A 17,545-nucleotide genomic window follows, 5' to 3' on the forward strand; every position below is an offset into this window, starting at 1 on the left:
CCCCTCTCCTCTCCTCTCCTTTCCTTTCCTTTCCTTTTCCTGACAGTATCTTTAAAAACTATGGCATCTTAATGAAAAAGTGTTAGGCTGTTGGGCACAGGTAGTGTTTTCATCTATACTTCTACCTGAACATTGGGACTTTGGAAGTAAAATGTGGGCATGAGAGGCAAATGATTAGCTACTAAATGTGTTAAAAAATGACATGGACTTTCTCGATAGCAATTTAACCACCATGGCCTGGAAGCAATTCAAATCCCTTGTTAGAAAAGTTTCACATTAATTCTTTTGGATTGTTGTGACTGCTGTTAAATATTATTAAGAAATTATGGAAATTTATTTATTTTTGGTCAAAAGAGGCAGTCCTTCCCTAAGTTAATTAAATTTATTGAGTATTTACCACATGCTAAACACTTTGCTAAGTGTTTTACATATGTTATCTTATGTTTTCCTAATAACTGATTTCTTAACAAGACTGTATTTGAAAAAACTGAGTCATAAAGAAGATAAATAACTTGTCCAAGTATAAATATCATGTTAGGTCATGAAGGCAGGGCTTGGACTGAGATGGTCTAATTCTGGAACCTTTACTCTTTACCCCTTGGCAACACTGTTTTTCATAACAACAATAAACAGGTGTCTGGTTAAGTACAAAAACAGACTCTCACTTGCAAAAATGACTAGGGATGGGGGCGCCTGGGTGGCGCAGTCGGTTAAGCGACCGACTTCAGCCAGGTCACGACCTCGCGGTCCGTGAGTTCAAGCCCCGCGTCGGGCTCTGGGCTGATGGCTCAGAGCCTGGAGCCTGTTTCCGATTCTGTGTCTCCCCCTCTCTCTGCCCCTCCCTCGTTCATGCTCTGTCTCTCTCTGTCCCAAAAATAAATAAACGTTGAAAAAAAAAATTAAAAAAAAAAAGACTAGGGATGGAGTGTCCTCATTAAACTAGGAGAAGTTGGACAAGAAAGACTTGGAGAATGGATTAAGAGAGCTCTAAAGTGGAACCAGAAGTGTTTTTTTTTTAATTAAAAAAATTTTTTTAAACATTTTTATTTATTTTTGAGACAGAGAGAGACAGAGTATGAACAGGGGAGGGGCAGAGAAGGGAGACACAGAATTGGAAGCAGGCTCCAGGCTCTGAGCCATCAGCCCAGAGCCCGATGCGGGGCTCGAACTCATGGACCGCGAGATCGTGACCTGAGCCGAAGTCGGACGCCCAACCGACTGAGCCACCCAGGCGCCCCCCAGAAGTGTTTCAAGAGGAGGAAAAGAGGACCAAAAAAGACCTTTATGGATTATTGCTTTTGGAATAGTGTGGGACATATTAAAAATGCCATAGAAAATGGCACTGGAAGTATTCCTGTGACTCATCCCACCAAGTATCTTGTGTTTATTTGCATTAACATTTCAAGATCAGTTGTAATCCATGAACTTTACTCTGCACATTCGAGGTCATAAAATTAGTCTCTAGCATCTCTAGCACAGGAATGAGGAACAATATACTCCAGCAAGCCAGGCCAGATTTGGGGACAAGAAGACCTCTTTTGACATAGCAAATAGAACTACCCAAATGGTGTGATAAAAGAGCACTGCTCAGAAAAATGCCAGAAGGTCTCATTCAGGAAAAAAAACCAAAAAACAAAAAACAGAATTTGATCAGTTTTTACCTTGTTGGCCACTTATATTCTTAGAAGCTCATTAGTATAATAAAGGTTATTAGGACTCTGCTCTAAGTCATGACCAACATGACTTAGATACATTAAATAAAAAAGACAAATTAGATAATGGTGACTATGAAGAAATGACTGACACAAGGGCTTGTGAGAGGATTGTTGAGCATTTTAGGAAGGAAAAGGGTAAAAAGTCTGTACAAAATGTAGATACCACATGTCCTGAGATTCTAAATGGAAGAAAGTTTAAGAGATGTGGGATGCCCTAAATCCCTCCAGTTCTCAGAAAACAGTTATGAGTGATCTATTCCTTTCAGAGTTTTAAAAATACACAAAAGATGAAACAAGAAATATACATCCATAGATAAACATAAAAGTGGCATGTGGCTGTAACAATTATATCAAAAACCCTAAGATTCAGAATGTGTTTAGGCCTGTGAATCATGCTAAGAATAAAAAAAAGTATTTTTTTTTCATATTAGTTTAAGAGCAAAGATAGAAAAAAGGAAGGATAGCCCTGTCATTATGGATGAATAATGTGATGACAACATGTGACAGAGCTACCTTAATTTATTTTTGGGAAAAGGCTGAAGTTTTAAATAAACAGAAATATGACATAGAGAAAAGGAAGCTGATAAACTTGTACTTTGCTTCTCTTAAATATGACAAGGAGAATAATCTTTAGTTTAGAACGAAAAGAAAAAGAAGTGATAAAAGAAACTTGAAGCCCAAGATTGGTTAAAGATTTTCAGAGTTAACTTCGATATCTGAGCCTGTCAGCTCAGGTAGATAGGTTGAAGCCTGTTGCACCCCTGTCAGCAGCAGCTTTGAGGAGGTGCTGTAGTTAGTAGGAGAGGACCTAGAAGCCTGGAGACTGGCAGCTGAAAATCTGAGTTTTATTTTTTTAAGGATAAGGGTTATGGTTTCTGTATGTATGCACTGATCTTGGATAAAACTCTGGAATGATTAAATGATTCATTAAAAGAATTTTAACAACCTTGTAAGAGCCCCTGTATACTGCTTATAAGAGGAAACAGCCATCACTTGGAGCCAGCATGAGTTTCCTAAGGACAAGCTACAGAAGACCAACCTTATTTCTTTTTCTAGAATTACTAGACTGAACATCAGAAAAGTGTTAGACCTGGAGTTCAATGCAAGGCTATCATGGTGAAGAGCTTGGCCTACAGGAATGCTCAATCAACATTAGTTATTGTTATTAGCCTTTGGATTATAGCAATCCATTTATGTAAGCTTCCAAATGACAGTTTTGTAGACAAGAGTGCAATCAGGTGAACTACTAGATGGATTTGTAATTAGTTATGCAAAGGATGCACAGCTCGTCATAAGAGTCCCTAGTGGACTGCAATAGGGCTGGGTCTAATTCAACATATTTCCTAGTAATTTGGATGAGAATATGGAAGATTTACTGATTGGATTTTTAGATAACATCCAAATGAGATTGGTCAGATTTGGTTGGCCAGACCTCAGATGAAATTTAATTGGGATAAATGTGTGAATGGTTCTGCCCTTGGGTCCATAGGCTAAGTGCATGGATATGAGGTGACGTGATGTAGAACAAATGTGAAAAAGACCTCAGGGTTTTAGGCTATCACTTAGGTTTGTGATAGGAAGGTAAGTGCAATCATAGTTTGTGCTGATTGACGAATACCATAAAAGAGGATCATCTTTCTCCTGGTTAATCTGATCACATCACACCTCAAATGTTGTGTTCGGATCTGGGTATCCAATCCCAGGAGCGACACTGACAAATTGGAGACCGTTTGGAAGAGAACATTCAAGATGAAAAAGCACAGTACTTCAGAAACATGTAAGGCAGAATTGAAGGGACTGATGATGTTTATCTGGGAGAAAATGGGTCCAGGAGAGTCAGCTGTATTCAAATATTTGATTGTCAATCAAATGGAAGGAGCTAGATTGTACCTGTGTGCTCCTGAGGTTTGAAATGAGACTGGTGGGTAAAAATTGTTAGGCTGCATAACAAACAAACAAACAAGCAAGCAAGCAAACAAACAAACAAACAAACTGGGAGAGTTTCAGAGAGAGTGGCTGCCTTTGGATATATCCAAGTCCTCTTATCCTCATCGTGTTCAAGCCAGGATAGATGACCATTAGGTGGAGAAACTTTAGGGAAATTCAAACATTAACTAGGTAGTGAGATGGAATGGTCTGTACTCTGAGCTTTTCTTATTCATCATCACTTCTTTACCTATGAAATTACAATAGCTCTCTCCTTTTTACTGCAGGGAGCCCAAACCCTGGACCTAATTTAGGAGAACCTCTCTTTATTTGGCCTCCTTCTACTTATTCAACCATATCTTTCTGCTTTCCCTAAGGAAGTTCTCTCTGCTTTCTTCCTTAAAGCCAGCTTAAAAACAAACAAACAAACAAACAAACAAACAAACAAAGCAACCAACAGAGAAAAAATATTTTTAGATGAACTATTATCACGAATTCTGCAAATTTTCTAGAAAATCTAGAAAAACAATACTACTAATACCTATAATGATTCAAAGGCAATTATTTAAGAAACAGAAATGCATTTGATTTTTCTCAAATAGTAGAAATAGAAAACAATACAATAGTATAATAAGTACAAATTGATAAACATTGCTCAAAACAGTTATTCATTTTGGCTTGTGGTTGCAACCACCAGTCATGCCAAACTTTTAAAGAGACTAAGCGCAAGTTCTATTAAAAATATCAATCAAGGGGCACCTGTCTGGCTCAGTTAGTGGAGCGTTCAACTCTTGATCTCGGGGTTTTAAGTTCAAGCCCCATATTGGGTGTAGAGATTACTTAAAAAAATAAAATCTTAAAGAAAAAATACCAATCAAGAAGAGAAGATTTATGGAGGAAAAATATCTTGTATTTCTTCTTTAATAGTTTTAAGGCAATAAATAAAATATTACAGATAAATATGGTACTAGTATTTTTATTGCTATTGAGGTGTATATGTGAAAACCTAGGCAAGGATTTAGAGGAAAATATCAACTTACCTTTAGGGTTTATATTCTGTTATAAAATATATATAAAAATTAGGAGCTTCAATATAAGATAAACCATTAACTATGAGAGAAAGATCTCATTTTCATGTTACAACTTTCCTTAACAGCATACTTTATATTTTCTTGAAGGTGAAATCATCAGAATTTTTGCAAATCAGAGGAAAAGAAGCTAAGCAAACACAAAAAAGTAAATTAGGAATTCCACAACAGAGACAAGGAAGATATACAAAACCCCAACAGGATCAAAAACTACCTAAAAAAAAGTAACTTCCTTATGTTTACAATTTTTACTGTCAGTAGCATTGATAACTGAACATGCATTTTTAAAGGAAGAAGAAATATTGAGGAAATTCATATGTGAGATCTAAGTTAAACTTTCCCACAGGAAGAGTTGGTATCAGATATTATGGTTAGGATATATATGCTATACTTCACACTTCTTTCTATTAATGCGTTTGACCAATGTACTTAGTTTAATGATATAACAGTGATATAACTATAATAAAAATAGCTCTTTTTGAGACAAAGGAAAATTAAATGTTAACATGTCAGATCTGATATTTTTGGTCATGGTAATGCATAATTTATATTAACTGCTTATTATATTGGTTAATTTTGTTATGGCAAAATGAAATAAAATTTAACCCAACATACAATGTTTATAGGCCAATTTGGTAATTTAGATGACCTTATGTTTCTCTACCATTATATCATGTTTTATTACCCCCCCCTCATTTTTAATGGAAATTCTTAATACACAGGGATACAACCACAATTTTGAATAATGTGTAAATGCAAGTTAGATTTATGGGCTTATCTTTTGCCAATCACCTTGCTGAAACTGATTTTTTCCTTATTTTACCACTAGGCTTTTATGGGTTGGTTTATTCTAGACTCTTCTTCATTCAACTCTTTATTAGGGCTCAAAGAAGCTTTAATTAGTAGCTTTTGTTGTTGCTTAGGGCATTGAAAGGTGTGCTGGACATGGAAGACAACCTTTTTATGGCCAGCCTAAACTCTGTAAATGGATATTACTCACAATTTAGTAGCTGAGAGTAGACTCATGGGAAAAGAATTCCAAAGTTTATGAAAGAGTCAAATTGGCATTTAAGTGACCCTGTACATGCCATTGCTTATCTGCATTGCTTTAAGCTCATTTAGTTAGCAAGATTATGTATTAAAACAAATAGTGACAGCAGACAACAAGTATTTTACCTTCAATAAATAGTTACTGTCAGATTATCAATGAAGCAGAAACTTCTTGATTTTTTTCCCTAAAAAACCTTGCATTTAGTGCATTAAGCAAAGTAGTGTGGCCACACACAGAGTCAGAGTCTTTTCTTTTTTATGTCTTAGTGTTTCAAAGAATGACAAATAGTCCTGTTTAAGGAGAGTGTGCTATAAAAACATACAGCCTTTCTTGAACATGCCAAAAATATTTGTAGATCTTTTTGAAATATATGGTACTGTGTTAATTCATTAAAATTGAAATGAGAAATTTCCATTGGAGAGAAATAATAAGATGCAGAGGAATGAAAACCTGATAGTTAAGAAATTTATATAATGAAAGGGAATTTTGGAAAAATGTTTCTGAAAATCCTTTATTCGCTGCTCCTTTTTATTTAGACCTTTTTTTTTACATAACTTTTCTCACCTGTGACTATCCCCCACATTAAATTGTTTTCTTGGGAATTCATCCATCTCTTGGAACGTGATGTTATTTAGCTCAATAACCTAGGGAGATTCACTTACAAATCTGTTATTAGAGTATGATGGAACATAGGAATTCAGATTGGTTGTGATGCTTTTTAAGGAAAAAAAAAAGTTGGTAATGTAATCTCAAGTACATTCCACTAGCCAGGACCTGTTCCAGACAGAACGATGATGTGGATGAGCTTGACATCAGAGCTCACCTTTTTCTCCCCTCCTTTTTTCCCCCCCAATCCTTTCTCAGGATCCCTGGCTTTCTGGACACCCATGTTCACTTCTCCAGTTAGGTCTCTTTGTCTCAGGCATTTCCAAATGCTTTGGTTTTACCTCTCTTCACCCCCCTGCTCCTGCAGCTTTGTCCTATTCGAACGTGTACGTTTTATGTCCTGTTTTTGTTGAGCCCTATGCTATTTTGGAAATGATATAAACTGTTCTCTATTAGTGATTCAGTAATGTCCATATTGTGCCTAGCAATGGGTTAGGTGCTGTCCAGTTCAAATTAATAACAACAGCAATAAAAATAAAACAAGCATTTCTTGAGAGTTCCACAGGCCAGGACTTCTTATTATCGATTTTACAAAGGCATTAGTTAGGGGTGTTAATTTTTATCTTACAGAAGACCTCTGGGGAGACCAGTGCTATAGCTTGCAAGTGTTAGAACTGAGATTCTGATCCAGGCCCAGCCAACCCTAAAGTCTTTCTTCTTCATACTATGTATGCTACCGTCTAGAACACATGGAGCAGTTGATGGACAGATTGGCATCAACCCATTAGACAAAGGGTCAGAAGGGGTGGCACAAGAAGAAGGCAATGTATGAAAAGAGATATTTAAAAAAAAAACAGTAAATTTTGCAGAGAAGTTTGTCTTGGAGGCCTTGTTCGAAGGATGTGTAAGCACAGACAAAAAGATAGGCAGCATTTGATCCACAACTGAAGGAACTGACAGATATTGTTGGCCCTGTGAATTGTCCTGGAGACTGATATAATAGCTAATATCTGCCATGTGAGAGACACTGTTTTATTTTATTTAATTAATTAATTTATTTATTTATTTTGAGAGAGACAGAGACAGCATGAGCGGGGGAGGGGCAGAGAGAGACTCTCTAGCAGGCTTTGTGCTGTCAACACAGAGCCCGATGTGGGCCATGCTTGAATTCACAAACCGCCGAGATCATGACCCCAGCCAAAACCAAGAGTGAGAGGCTCAACTGACCGAGCCACCCAGGCGCCCCTGAGAGGTACTGTTTTAAATGCATTCAGTCCTTATTATTGAAGTATGGTTGACACAGAATGTTACATTAGTTTCAGGTATATAACATAGTGATTCAACAATTCTATATGTTATACTATGTTTACAAGTGTAGCTACCATCTGTCACCACACAACGCTATTACAGTACTCTTGACTATATTCCCTGTGCTGTGCCATTTATTCCCATGACTTACTCATTCCATAACTGGAAGCCATATCTCTCACTCCCCTTCACCCATTTTGCCCATCCCCCACCCCCTATCCTCTGGTAGCCATCAGTTGTTCTCAATTCCTTTCTTCCTTAAAGTAACTTTATCCAGGATGTGCTAATGTTATTTCCTATTTGCCAAAATATAAATAAATTGACTTGCGTATGACCTAGTGATTATTTTATTTTTTTAAGTTTATTTATTTATTTTGAGAAAGAGAGAGAGAGGCAGTAGGGGAGAGGCAGAGAGAGAGTGGGACAGAAGATCCAAAGCAGGCTCTGTGCTGACAGCAGCAAGCCCTATGCAGGGCTCAAACTCATGAATCATGAAATCATGACTTGAGCTGAAGTCAGATGCTTAACTGAACTAGCTACCCAGGCACCCCTGACCTAGTAATAATTTTAAACAGGATTTGAGCAGAGGCAGTCTGACTCTAACTACTGTGTTAGAAGTAGGGCCACATGCTAAGAGCCTTGAAACTTAGAGAGGAAATTAGATGAATGCAGCAAGCAACAGAGAGCCATTGTGCTGGGCAAAGGAGTATTTAGAGACCAATGTGGCAGAATTTTGCAGGAGGAATTGAAGAGAGGAAGAGACAGAGGATGTGGTACTCAATCCAACTGGCAGACCCTTGCTAATGCAGGCTGAGGTGATGAGGACCTTGACAGGAGTGTGTTGGAAGTGAAGAGGGAGAAGCAGCAGCCCTGGGAAGCAGAGAAGCTCAGTCTTTCATAGGATGTGCAGGTGAAGGGAAGAGGACTCAAAGATGGCTCAATCTTTTGTATCTTAAGGATGAGGAATCTAGGTAACATAGTGATACCGGAGGTGAAATTTGGGAGGTCTTGGCACAAGAGGAAATAGTTGAAACACTGAAGCTTACTTTTCCAATATTCAAAGAGGAGTTCAACCTTGGAAGCGATACCCAGTTTTGAAGATGGAGAAAGAAAATTGAATGACTAAATCAAATTGGAGGTAGATGGAAAGCTGGGATAACACAGGTTTTAAAAATCTCACAAAGAAAGAGCCATTTCAGGAAGAGTCATCGATATTGTCAGCTGTGTCTTGTAGATCATAGAGAACATGATCTAAAGTTCATTTGGTTTGATTTGATGAAAAGGTCATCATTTAGTTAATGTAAGAGTATAATTTTAGGGGCGCCTGGGTGGCTCAGTCGGTTAAGCGTCCGACTTCGGCTCAGGTCACGATCTCGCGGTATGTGAGTTCGAGCCCCGCGTCGGGCTCTGTGCTGACTGCTCAGAGCCTGGAGCCTGTTTCAGATTCTGTGTCTCCCTCTCTCTCTGGCCCTCCCCCGTTCATGCTCTGTCTCTGTCTCAAAAATAAATAAACGTTAAAAAAAATTAAAAAAAAAAAGTATAATTTTAGTAGGGGTGTGGGGATGGAGTAGAACTGGATAGGGGCTACATCTACCTCAGGGGTCATTAACAGGCAGTAATAGGAAAAAAGTTGTCTTATAGTCTGCAGCGTTGTGTTTAGATCCTAGCAGTTACTCATTAATTTTATGAGCTCTCCAAAATAAGCCTGCTCTAATATAAGGATAATAATACCTCCCATATAAGTTCATTGTGGGAGTTGGAGAGAATGTGTGTAAATCACCTAGCATAGAGTAGTAGTGGTTCTTGCTTAATTAGTGTTTGTTCATTGGGTGGCAAGTGACAATGGAAATTAAGAAAGATCTTCATGCCTTCTTCTCTACTTTGGAAAGGCAGGAGAGAGGCAAGTTCTAGCATAGTGGAAAGGAGGATGCTGCATAAACTTGGGTTTATTGATGCGATTTAATGGGTAATGTACTACATTGTTCTACCTCTTCAGGGACATTAGCATTTGAGCAGAGTAGCAAAGAAGTAATGCATGATGGCTGGATATGGTGTCACCAAAGGAGTTACAGAAATCGGGAGAGAAGGCATTTGGGTGGGATGGTAATGAGTTTGCTTTTAAACATGTTTCTGAGATATCTGTAAGTCCTGTAGGTTGAGATCTTCAGCAGAAAGTTGGGTATATAACTTTGAAGATCGGGTCCCCAATTGTGATATTAAATTCATTATAAATCATTATTATAGTTTTAAATCTTATACATTTAGACACCCTTTTTAGAGCCTAAACTGTCAATGTCAATGTATTTTATATCAACAGATCACAAAATGATCAAAGAAGCCCCCTTTCTTTTTTTTGCTGCAGAATTCCTCAAGACTACCCCTCTTCTACCCTCCATGATCTGTGCACCACTGGCCCAGCCCGGGAGCTGCCTGTCAACTTACACTTGGCTTCTCGAGTGTACCATACAGCTGACAAGAAAGGTCACAGTACTTTGCTTGGGATATTGGGAACCTCTTTCTTAGATGATCACACTACAGATGAAGAGTGCAGAGACAGGTAGGAGTTCCACTGGTAATTTTCTTTTAAAGTAGATTTAAACTGTCAAATTCTACGTTTGAGGTTTAGATTTTGATGACACAATTCTGTTTTTAGACACTAGAGAGGAGCAGGTTTTGTCCTTTTCCATTCCTTCCCAGCACATACACAGTCTAGGATAGTGTCTTCATTTCCTACTATTATTAACATGAACCGTGGCCCATGATAAGTTAGCTTTAGTTTAGTGGCATCTAGTTACCAAAGAGTGTCACATACCTTATATTATTTGTTCTTCATAACAACTCTGTGGAGTACAGATGTGAAAATTGAGGTTCATAAAAATCAAGCAACTCTCCCAGGCTTACACAGTTAAGAAAATCATAGATTTGGATTCAAAGTCAGTCTTTTAGATTTCACACCATCATTGGGAATACTTGAGTCCAGGGATTATGTTCAAAAGTCATTGCCTCTGGAGTTTCTTCCATTTCTCTGTGTGTCTCATTTTCCTTTGGCATCTGAGTATTCTTTTGCGGATAGGATGTAATTTATAGCATCCTCAAAAGAGAGGAGAAAAGGGAAGGAAGCTCACATGTGTTTAGCAGAAACCACATTCCTAGTACTGTGTGATGTACTTTGCATCTTTCCTTTTTAAATCTTCAACTGTAAGCAGTCATCATTTCCATTTTATTATTGAAGAAGCTTAGGCTCCATAATATCCGTTTGCTTGCCAAAGATCTTATCTCTAGATAATGATAAAAATCCAGATGTGTCTAACTTAGTTTTTCTCAAAATTTTTTATGATCAACCATTTAAGGAAGGCTTTTTCACTTTTTCTCTCCCAATTGCCTTTCCCCATTACATTTTAATACCCTGGATATACTGTGCATCTCATGGTCGTGTGTGTGTGTGTGTGTGTGTGTGTGTGTGTGTGTGCGCGTGTGCACATACGCACATGCCATATACATAAAAAGAGTAAGCTTTCATCATCTCCCTCCCCAGGCACCAACATTCACCCCTTTGGGATTGGTATCACCTGCCCATTGAGAATGCATATTTGTTGTCTCTTGCCTTTCATAAGAGCTGGTAGGAATCCTGAAAAATCACCTACTGCATGTTTAAGAATATTCAAAACATTAAATATTAAGTTAAATTTAAATAGAGACATTTTAAGTATTATATTTTAAGTATTTTAGACCTGTGAGAATATTTTAAAAGACCATTTTTAATTACACAAACTATCACAGAATTATTAGTAACTTCTCAACTCTTTTCATGGTGTATTCTGAGCTCATTTCCTCAAACTTGACTTTTAGTGATAATTGTTAATACTTTTACTGCACTCTTTCAAGCTTTAAAATCATCTGAGGGCACATGGGTGGCTAAGTCATTGAGCATCTGACTTCTGCTCAGGTCATGATCTCATGGTTTGTGAGTTCAAGCCCCATGTCTGGTTTTAAGCTGACAGCACAGAGCCTGGTTTAAATTCTCTGTCTCCCTCTCTCTCTGCCCCTCCCCTGCTCATGCTCTCTCTCTTTTAAAAATAAATAAACATCTGGTTTCCCTGTGTTCAGTAATCACAATGAAATTCAATTTGAATTCCTAAAAGAGGGCCATTCTCATGTTTATTTTCTAGTTAGGCAAAAATGTTTTTCAAAGATTTATTCGCTACTCAAAATCTTAAACACCTGTCTTTTAGTTTTATCAGGTAAGTGTTTTGAAATTTTTGAAACAAATTATATGTGAAAAACTTTGGAAATTTCCAAACGGTTCCAGTTTCTCTGGTAGAAAATAACAGTTCTGCAGTGTAGTCTTTGGAAAGCCTAAAGCTGAAAGTGGAAAATAAAGGTATAATCATAATCTAGTAGTCATGAACCCACTGTTTTGAGTCATTTCCATTAGCACTGTAGCTAAGCATCATTTTGAGGTGTCACAGCTTCTAGTAGTCATGTAAAGTGTTAAAAATACTGGTATCTTTCAAATTCTAAAAATTTTTTTTTCTTCAAGTAGATCTTGCTTTCTCCAAGAGAGTCAATAAATGTTCTATTTGAGGATGATAATTCTTGGCAATTTGTTCCTAAGTACCAAATAAGAAGTTAATTTAAGCACTGAATATTTAATTCTCTGGCATCCATCTCTTGAGGATTACCTTGCTAAACATAGCTTAACCTTTTCAAAATATATCTGTCTGCTGAGCTTACAAGTTCAGAGAAATGTATAATTTTTTCTGCACTAATAAGTGTTCTCAAGAAAGGTAATTGTAAACACAAAATGAATACCCTTTCATTTGGTGGCTTTTGCTTTTTCTGTGAGATGAACAGTTAACTATGAAGCCTAACAGTATTTGTGGTCATATAATTTTAATGCTTTCCCAATTCTCCATATAGTAATTGTTACTTGTGGCAAACACCAAGGATATTTTAATGGACTAGGTAGGTACATACTTAAGTTTATTTAAAATAGCAACATATTGCTCAAACTTATGTTTATTTTGCTAAACAGCAATTTTGTTGAGAACTATAAAAATGTTTCATATGAATTATAATTTTGCTTTTAAAGTTTCTGTATTTTAAAGAGAAGTTTATAGTTGTTTTGTTAGAATTCTTAGCATGGAATTTTAGATTTGGTGTTTTAAAATAAGGTAAATCATTAAAAGTGTTTAAACACTTAGATTAAGTTAACAGTTTGGTGAATAGCTGTCTAACATCTCCTGTATGTGCATGTGTTTAAACCATGTATGACATTCTATAGACTGATTTTTCACTCAGGGTTGTGTGTGAACATTTAAATATTTTCATATTATTCACTAACTTAACCAAGCTGCAATGTAAGAAGATTTCAAGTGTGGAATTATTAAACGTTTTGCTTTAAAAATTTTTTTTAATGTTTATTTTTGGGGGAGAGAGAGAGACCCCGCACAAGTGGGTGAGGGGCAGAGAGAGAGAGAGAGAGCAAGACAGGATCCCAAGCAGGCTCTGCACTGTCAGCACAGAGCCCGACGTGGGGCTCGAACTCATGAACCACCAGATCATGACCTGAGCTGGTCAGATGCTTAACCAACTGAGCCACCCAGACTCCCCTTGCTCTAAAATTTTTGATGCATATTGCTAGACTTCTTTCCAGAAAAATTATTCAGACTTATACTCTACCAACAATTTATCATGTCCATTTCCTTTTACCCTTATCAAATAACTAATTGTCAATCTGCTTCATTTTTTTCCTAATCTGATGAGGAAACCTATCTTTTTATTACTATATATTTTTTCACTTTAAATGATGGTGATGTCTTTTGGTTATTCTCCTTTTGAGAATTATCAATTCATATTCTGTTGGGTCATCATTCATCTCTTATTGATTTATAAGTGATCTTTTTATATTAAAGATTTTAATTATTTGTTATATATAGTAGACATTTTCTTTTACTTTGTTGTTTGCTTTCTACCTTTGTTATGGTGTTTTATGCTCTCCAGAAGTTTTAATTTTTATGTAGTAAAAACTAGCAGTCATTCTCTATGCGTTCTAGTCTTGGTTTCATTCTTAGAAACGGCTTTTCTACACTTACACTTAAATGTATTTTCTCATATTTTCTTCTATCATTTTATAGCTTACTTTGATCCATCTGTAATTAACTTGATGAGAAGAATAAGCATTATTCCTCCCCCCACCAAGTGACTAGTCAATTGCATAATATCATTATTGTCAATAAATCCTCTTTCCTCACTATTTTGAAATGGCAGCTTCTCATACCTTAAATTCCAATGTGTTATTGAGTCTATTTATGGACTTATGTCCTATTTTACTGACTTGTCTATGTAAAATTGCTTGTGTATTTTGTTGATCCAGCATCAATAAAGAGAGAGTTGGCAAAAAATGCTGTCTTACAAACATTGGCTGACCTTCTCAAGTCAGGTTCGTCTTACAGCCAGCTTCTTGGTGGGAAGCAGTGCTTAGGCTATAGATCCCAGACCTAACTCTCCACTTGGCTTCATGTTACAAAAGAAATTCTTAATCGCATTTTGAAAAAATGTAGACAGACTGTTAGCTCCATATGTTAAAATAGTGGCAGCTGCAATAATTGGAAAACCAAAGGTTAAGTGTCAGAATTTAATGTTTAATTTCAAAATAATTAAACAAAATAATTCCTCTTATTTATTATTGTTATAAAATAACAATAAAAACACAATACTTTAGTAAATGTGAAAAATATGCAAGAAAATGCAAAAAACCCTACAATTATTCAAAATCTTGCTATCTAGGGGTAATACTATTTACATTCTTAAATACATGATTCCAGACTTTTCTGTATGAAAATAAGTAAGATAGAACAAAACTGGGATCATGCTGGGTACGTTTTGTGACCTGATTTTTTTTAACTGTGTTTACTTATCTTTCCATGTCAAGAAATATGGATCTGACTAATCACTTAAATCAATCAGCATATATTTTTTGTGTACCTACTGTGTGGCAGGCATAGAGTTAGGTCCTAGGGAAGCATCTGCTAACAAGAGAAATAATCCCTGCCCTCAGGGAATATGGAGATTGGCAAAGAAGAAAGGTGGTAAATTACTTATCGTGAATGGGATAATTAATACGCAGAAGTGCAGGGTGCTGTGGAAACTGGAAGATTTCCTGATCATCTTGGGAGGTTTGAGGAATTGATACTTAAATTGCAACCTGAGAGTGAATCAACATCACTTGGGAACTTGTTAAAAAAGCAGATGATTTGAAGGCATATTGAAGTTTGAGAGTCAGCTGTGGACAGTTGGAACTCATCTAAGAATTGGAAAGAAGTCCAGCATTGGAGAACGGGAGGAGCAGTGATGCAGTGGAGGTTGAGTGAAGGCATGAATCAGATCATGTAGGATTTTACAGATTCTCTGTAGGTGTGTGAGGGCATGTATATGAGGCTTTGGGGGAGAGATTCTTATTCACAGTGTATTGGGAAGCCATTGATAGAGTTTTTTGAGGAAGAAGGACATGATCAGATTTGCTGTAAGATATCACAGTCCTTATTTTGACTTTTTAGTAGCATTTGGCACAGTTGCATTAACTCTTCCTTAAAACCCTTTGATTTCTTGACCTTTGGGATTATACTCTTTTCTGGTTCTCTTTCTGTCTCCCTGGCTATACCTTCTCAAGTCTCCTTTGCTGGTGTCTCCTTATATTTTGATTTCAAAACATTGGGGTGCCCAAACTTATACTGGCACCTCTTTTCTCCCATACTTACCAAAGTGATCTTATCCAAAACCGTGGCTTTAAATGTCATCTATATGCTGATGACTGCAATTTACTAAAATACATGCAGAAGGATGTTCATTGTCCTTATAATAACTAAAAACTGGAAATAACTTAGGTGCTTATCAATAGAATATTTTTTTATGGTGCATCCAGTGATGGGATGCATGGCAATCATGACTAAGAACGAGGTAGTGCTCTGTGCACTGAAAGGAGATAGAAGTAAATAAAGAGATATGTGATTATATACACATTTTTGTGTATGTGTGGAAGAAAATTCAAGAAATTGTTAACTGTAGTCCTTTTGTTTTCATTATAGATTGTACACTAATTCCATAAAAAGTAAAACTACACTTTGTCCTATTTTTTGCTTTATTTATATGGTGTATGTTTGCCCTTTTATTTTTAATCTTTAGTAGTTGCGCTGCTTGTAGATTGCATAGACTAAAATATTTTTTAAGCCAATCAATTTTTTTATTCTAACAGGTTGGATCACCCCATATGGATTTATTGCCATTATCAGTTATACTGGGTATTATTTTTGTCATCTTTGTATTCTCTCTTGTTTTAGTTCTTTGCTGTTTCCTATAATCTGTCATATTTGCTGACATTTATCTATGTATTTATTGTTTGTATCATCTGATATCTGATGTTATGAAATAAAAATCTGAAAGCAGCCTGTTTTTATTTTATTTGCAAGTAATCTGTTTCTTCTCTACTCCTCCTGGATGCTTATAGGACTTTAAGTTTTGCCTTAAATAATGTCACTAGAACATGTTTGGGAATGGATTGCTTTTTTAAAAAAAAGAGAGTTTAAAAGTTTTTAAAGATTTATTTATTTATTTTGAGAGAGAAAGAGTGCTTGCATGAGCCCAAGCAGGGAAGGGGCAGAAAGAGAGAGAGAGAGAGAGAGAGAGAGAGAGAGAAAATCCCAGGCAGGGTCTGTGTTCCATGCTGAATTCCATGACTGTGAGATCATGAATTGGATGCTTAACTGACTGAACCACCCAGGTGTCCCTAGAATACTATGTTTAGATCTTAAGTAGGAGCACCAGAAGATGCAGGTTTATATTACTAATTTAGTCATTCAGAATCCTGAAAGGTGTTGGGGGTGGGGTGGATTAGGTTATGAGAATTTTGCCTTTACACATTTTCTCTGTGATTGTTAAGACTATTATACCAGAAGCAGACCTTTTCCAGTGTTTATTCTATATGGTAAAGATTATTCTAGGGGCGCCTGGGTGGCTCCCCTAGTCAGTTAAAGATCCGACTTCGGCTCAGGTCATGATCTCATGGTTCATGAGTTCAAGCCCTGTGTTGGGCTCTGTGCTGACCGTTCAGAGCCTGGAGCCTGCTTTGGATTCTGTGTCTCCCTGGGTCTCTCTGCCCTTCCCCCCACTTGCACTGTCTCTCTCTCTTAAAAATAAATAAACATAAAAAAATTTAAAAATATTATTCTAGGCCCTTTTTTCTGTGCATGCACTTACATATACATTTTACAAAAATGACATTAAGGGTGTTGTTTTCATAGTTTATATTCCTTTGAAGATTTTTACTTTAAAACTGAAATACAGGCACATGGGTAATTATTTTGACTTACTATCTCTACTACCTATAGTTGACAAATCAACTATATAAAGTGCACTTGCATTTTAAAGATTTTATCTGAATCTTCTAAATATTTTGCTGATATTTGAATATGAAAATGGAAAATTTTGTATTTTCTTCCCAAGTGAAGAAAATGTAGTTCAAAGTAGGTGTAAGTGACTAGTCCATGTGTATAGGGCTGATAAAAGCTAAGATTCAGACCTAGATCTCTTTGATTCTAAATGTGGTTTCCATTATATTCCACTGTTTTGTGAACTTGTGAAGACCCTCTCATTTTTTTCTTTTCATGCTTCATTCTGAATACTTGTTCTCATCTTGTTTTCAGAACCAATTTTGATGTAAGCTAGGAAGAATCTGAGGAGCTTTAGTCGAATAATTTGAGATATGCAAATAAAATTTTTATTTGAGATCTCAAATAAAATTTGAGAGATTTTATTTACCGTTGTGTTTTGTTATTTGATCCATTGTGACCCAG

The 17,545-nt window shown here is 36.5% G+C and overlaps 1 protein-coding gene across 1 annotated transcript in view; it reads left to right on the plus strand.

The window, feature by feature from the left end:
* TTC6 (tetratricopeptide repeat domain 6) overlaps positions 1-17,545 on the plus strand; it is a 209,369-nt gene that overhangs the window by 73,420 nt on the left and 118,404 nt on the right. Inside the window, exons 4-5 of the mRNA XM_040476984.1 lie at positions 4,820-4,953; positions 10,057-10,251. Of these exons, the coding sequence (XP_040332918.1) occupies positions 4,820-4,953; positions 10,057-10,251 (329 nt within the window). The remainder of the gene's footprint in view (positions 1-4,819; positions 4,954-10,056; positions 10,252-17,545) is intronic.

Source organism: Herpailurus yagouaroundi, unplaced genomic scaffold (assembly GCF_014898765.1).
Source record: "Herpailurus yagouaroundi ecotype Mexico unplaced genomic scaffold, PumYag 141, whole genome shotgun sequence".
NCBI lineage: Eukaryota > Metazoa > Chordata > Mammalia > Carnivora > Felidae > Herpailurus > Herpailurus yagouaroundi.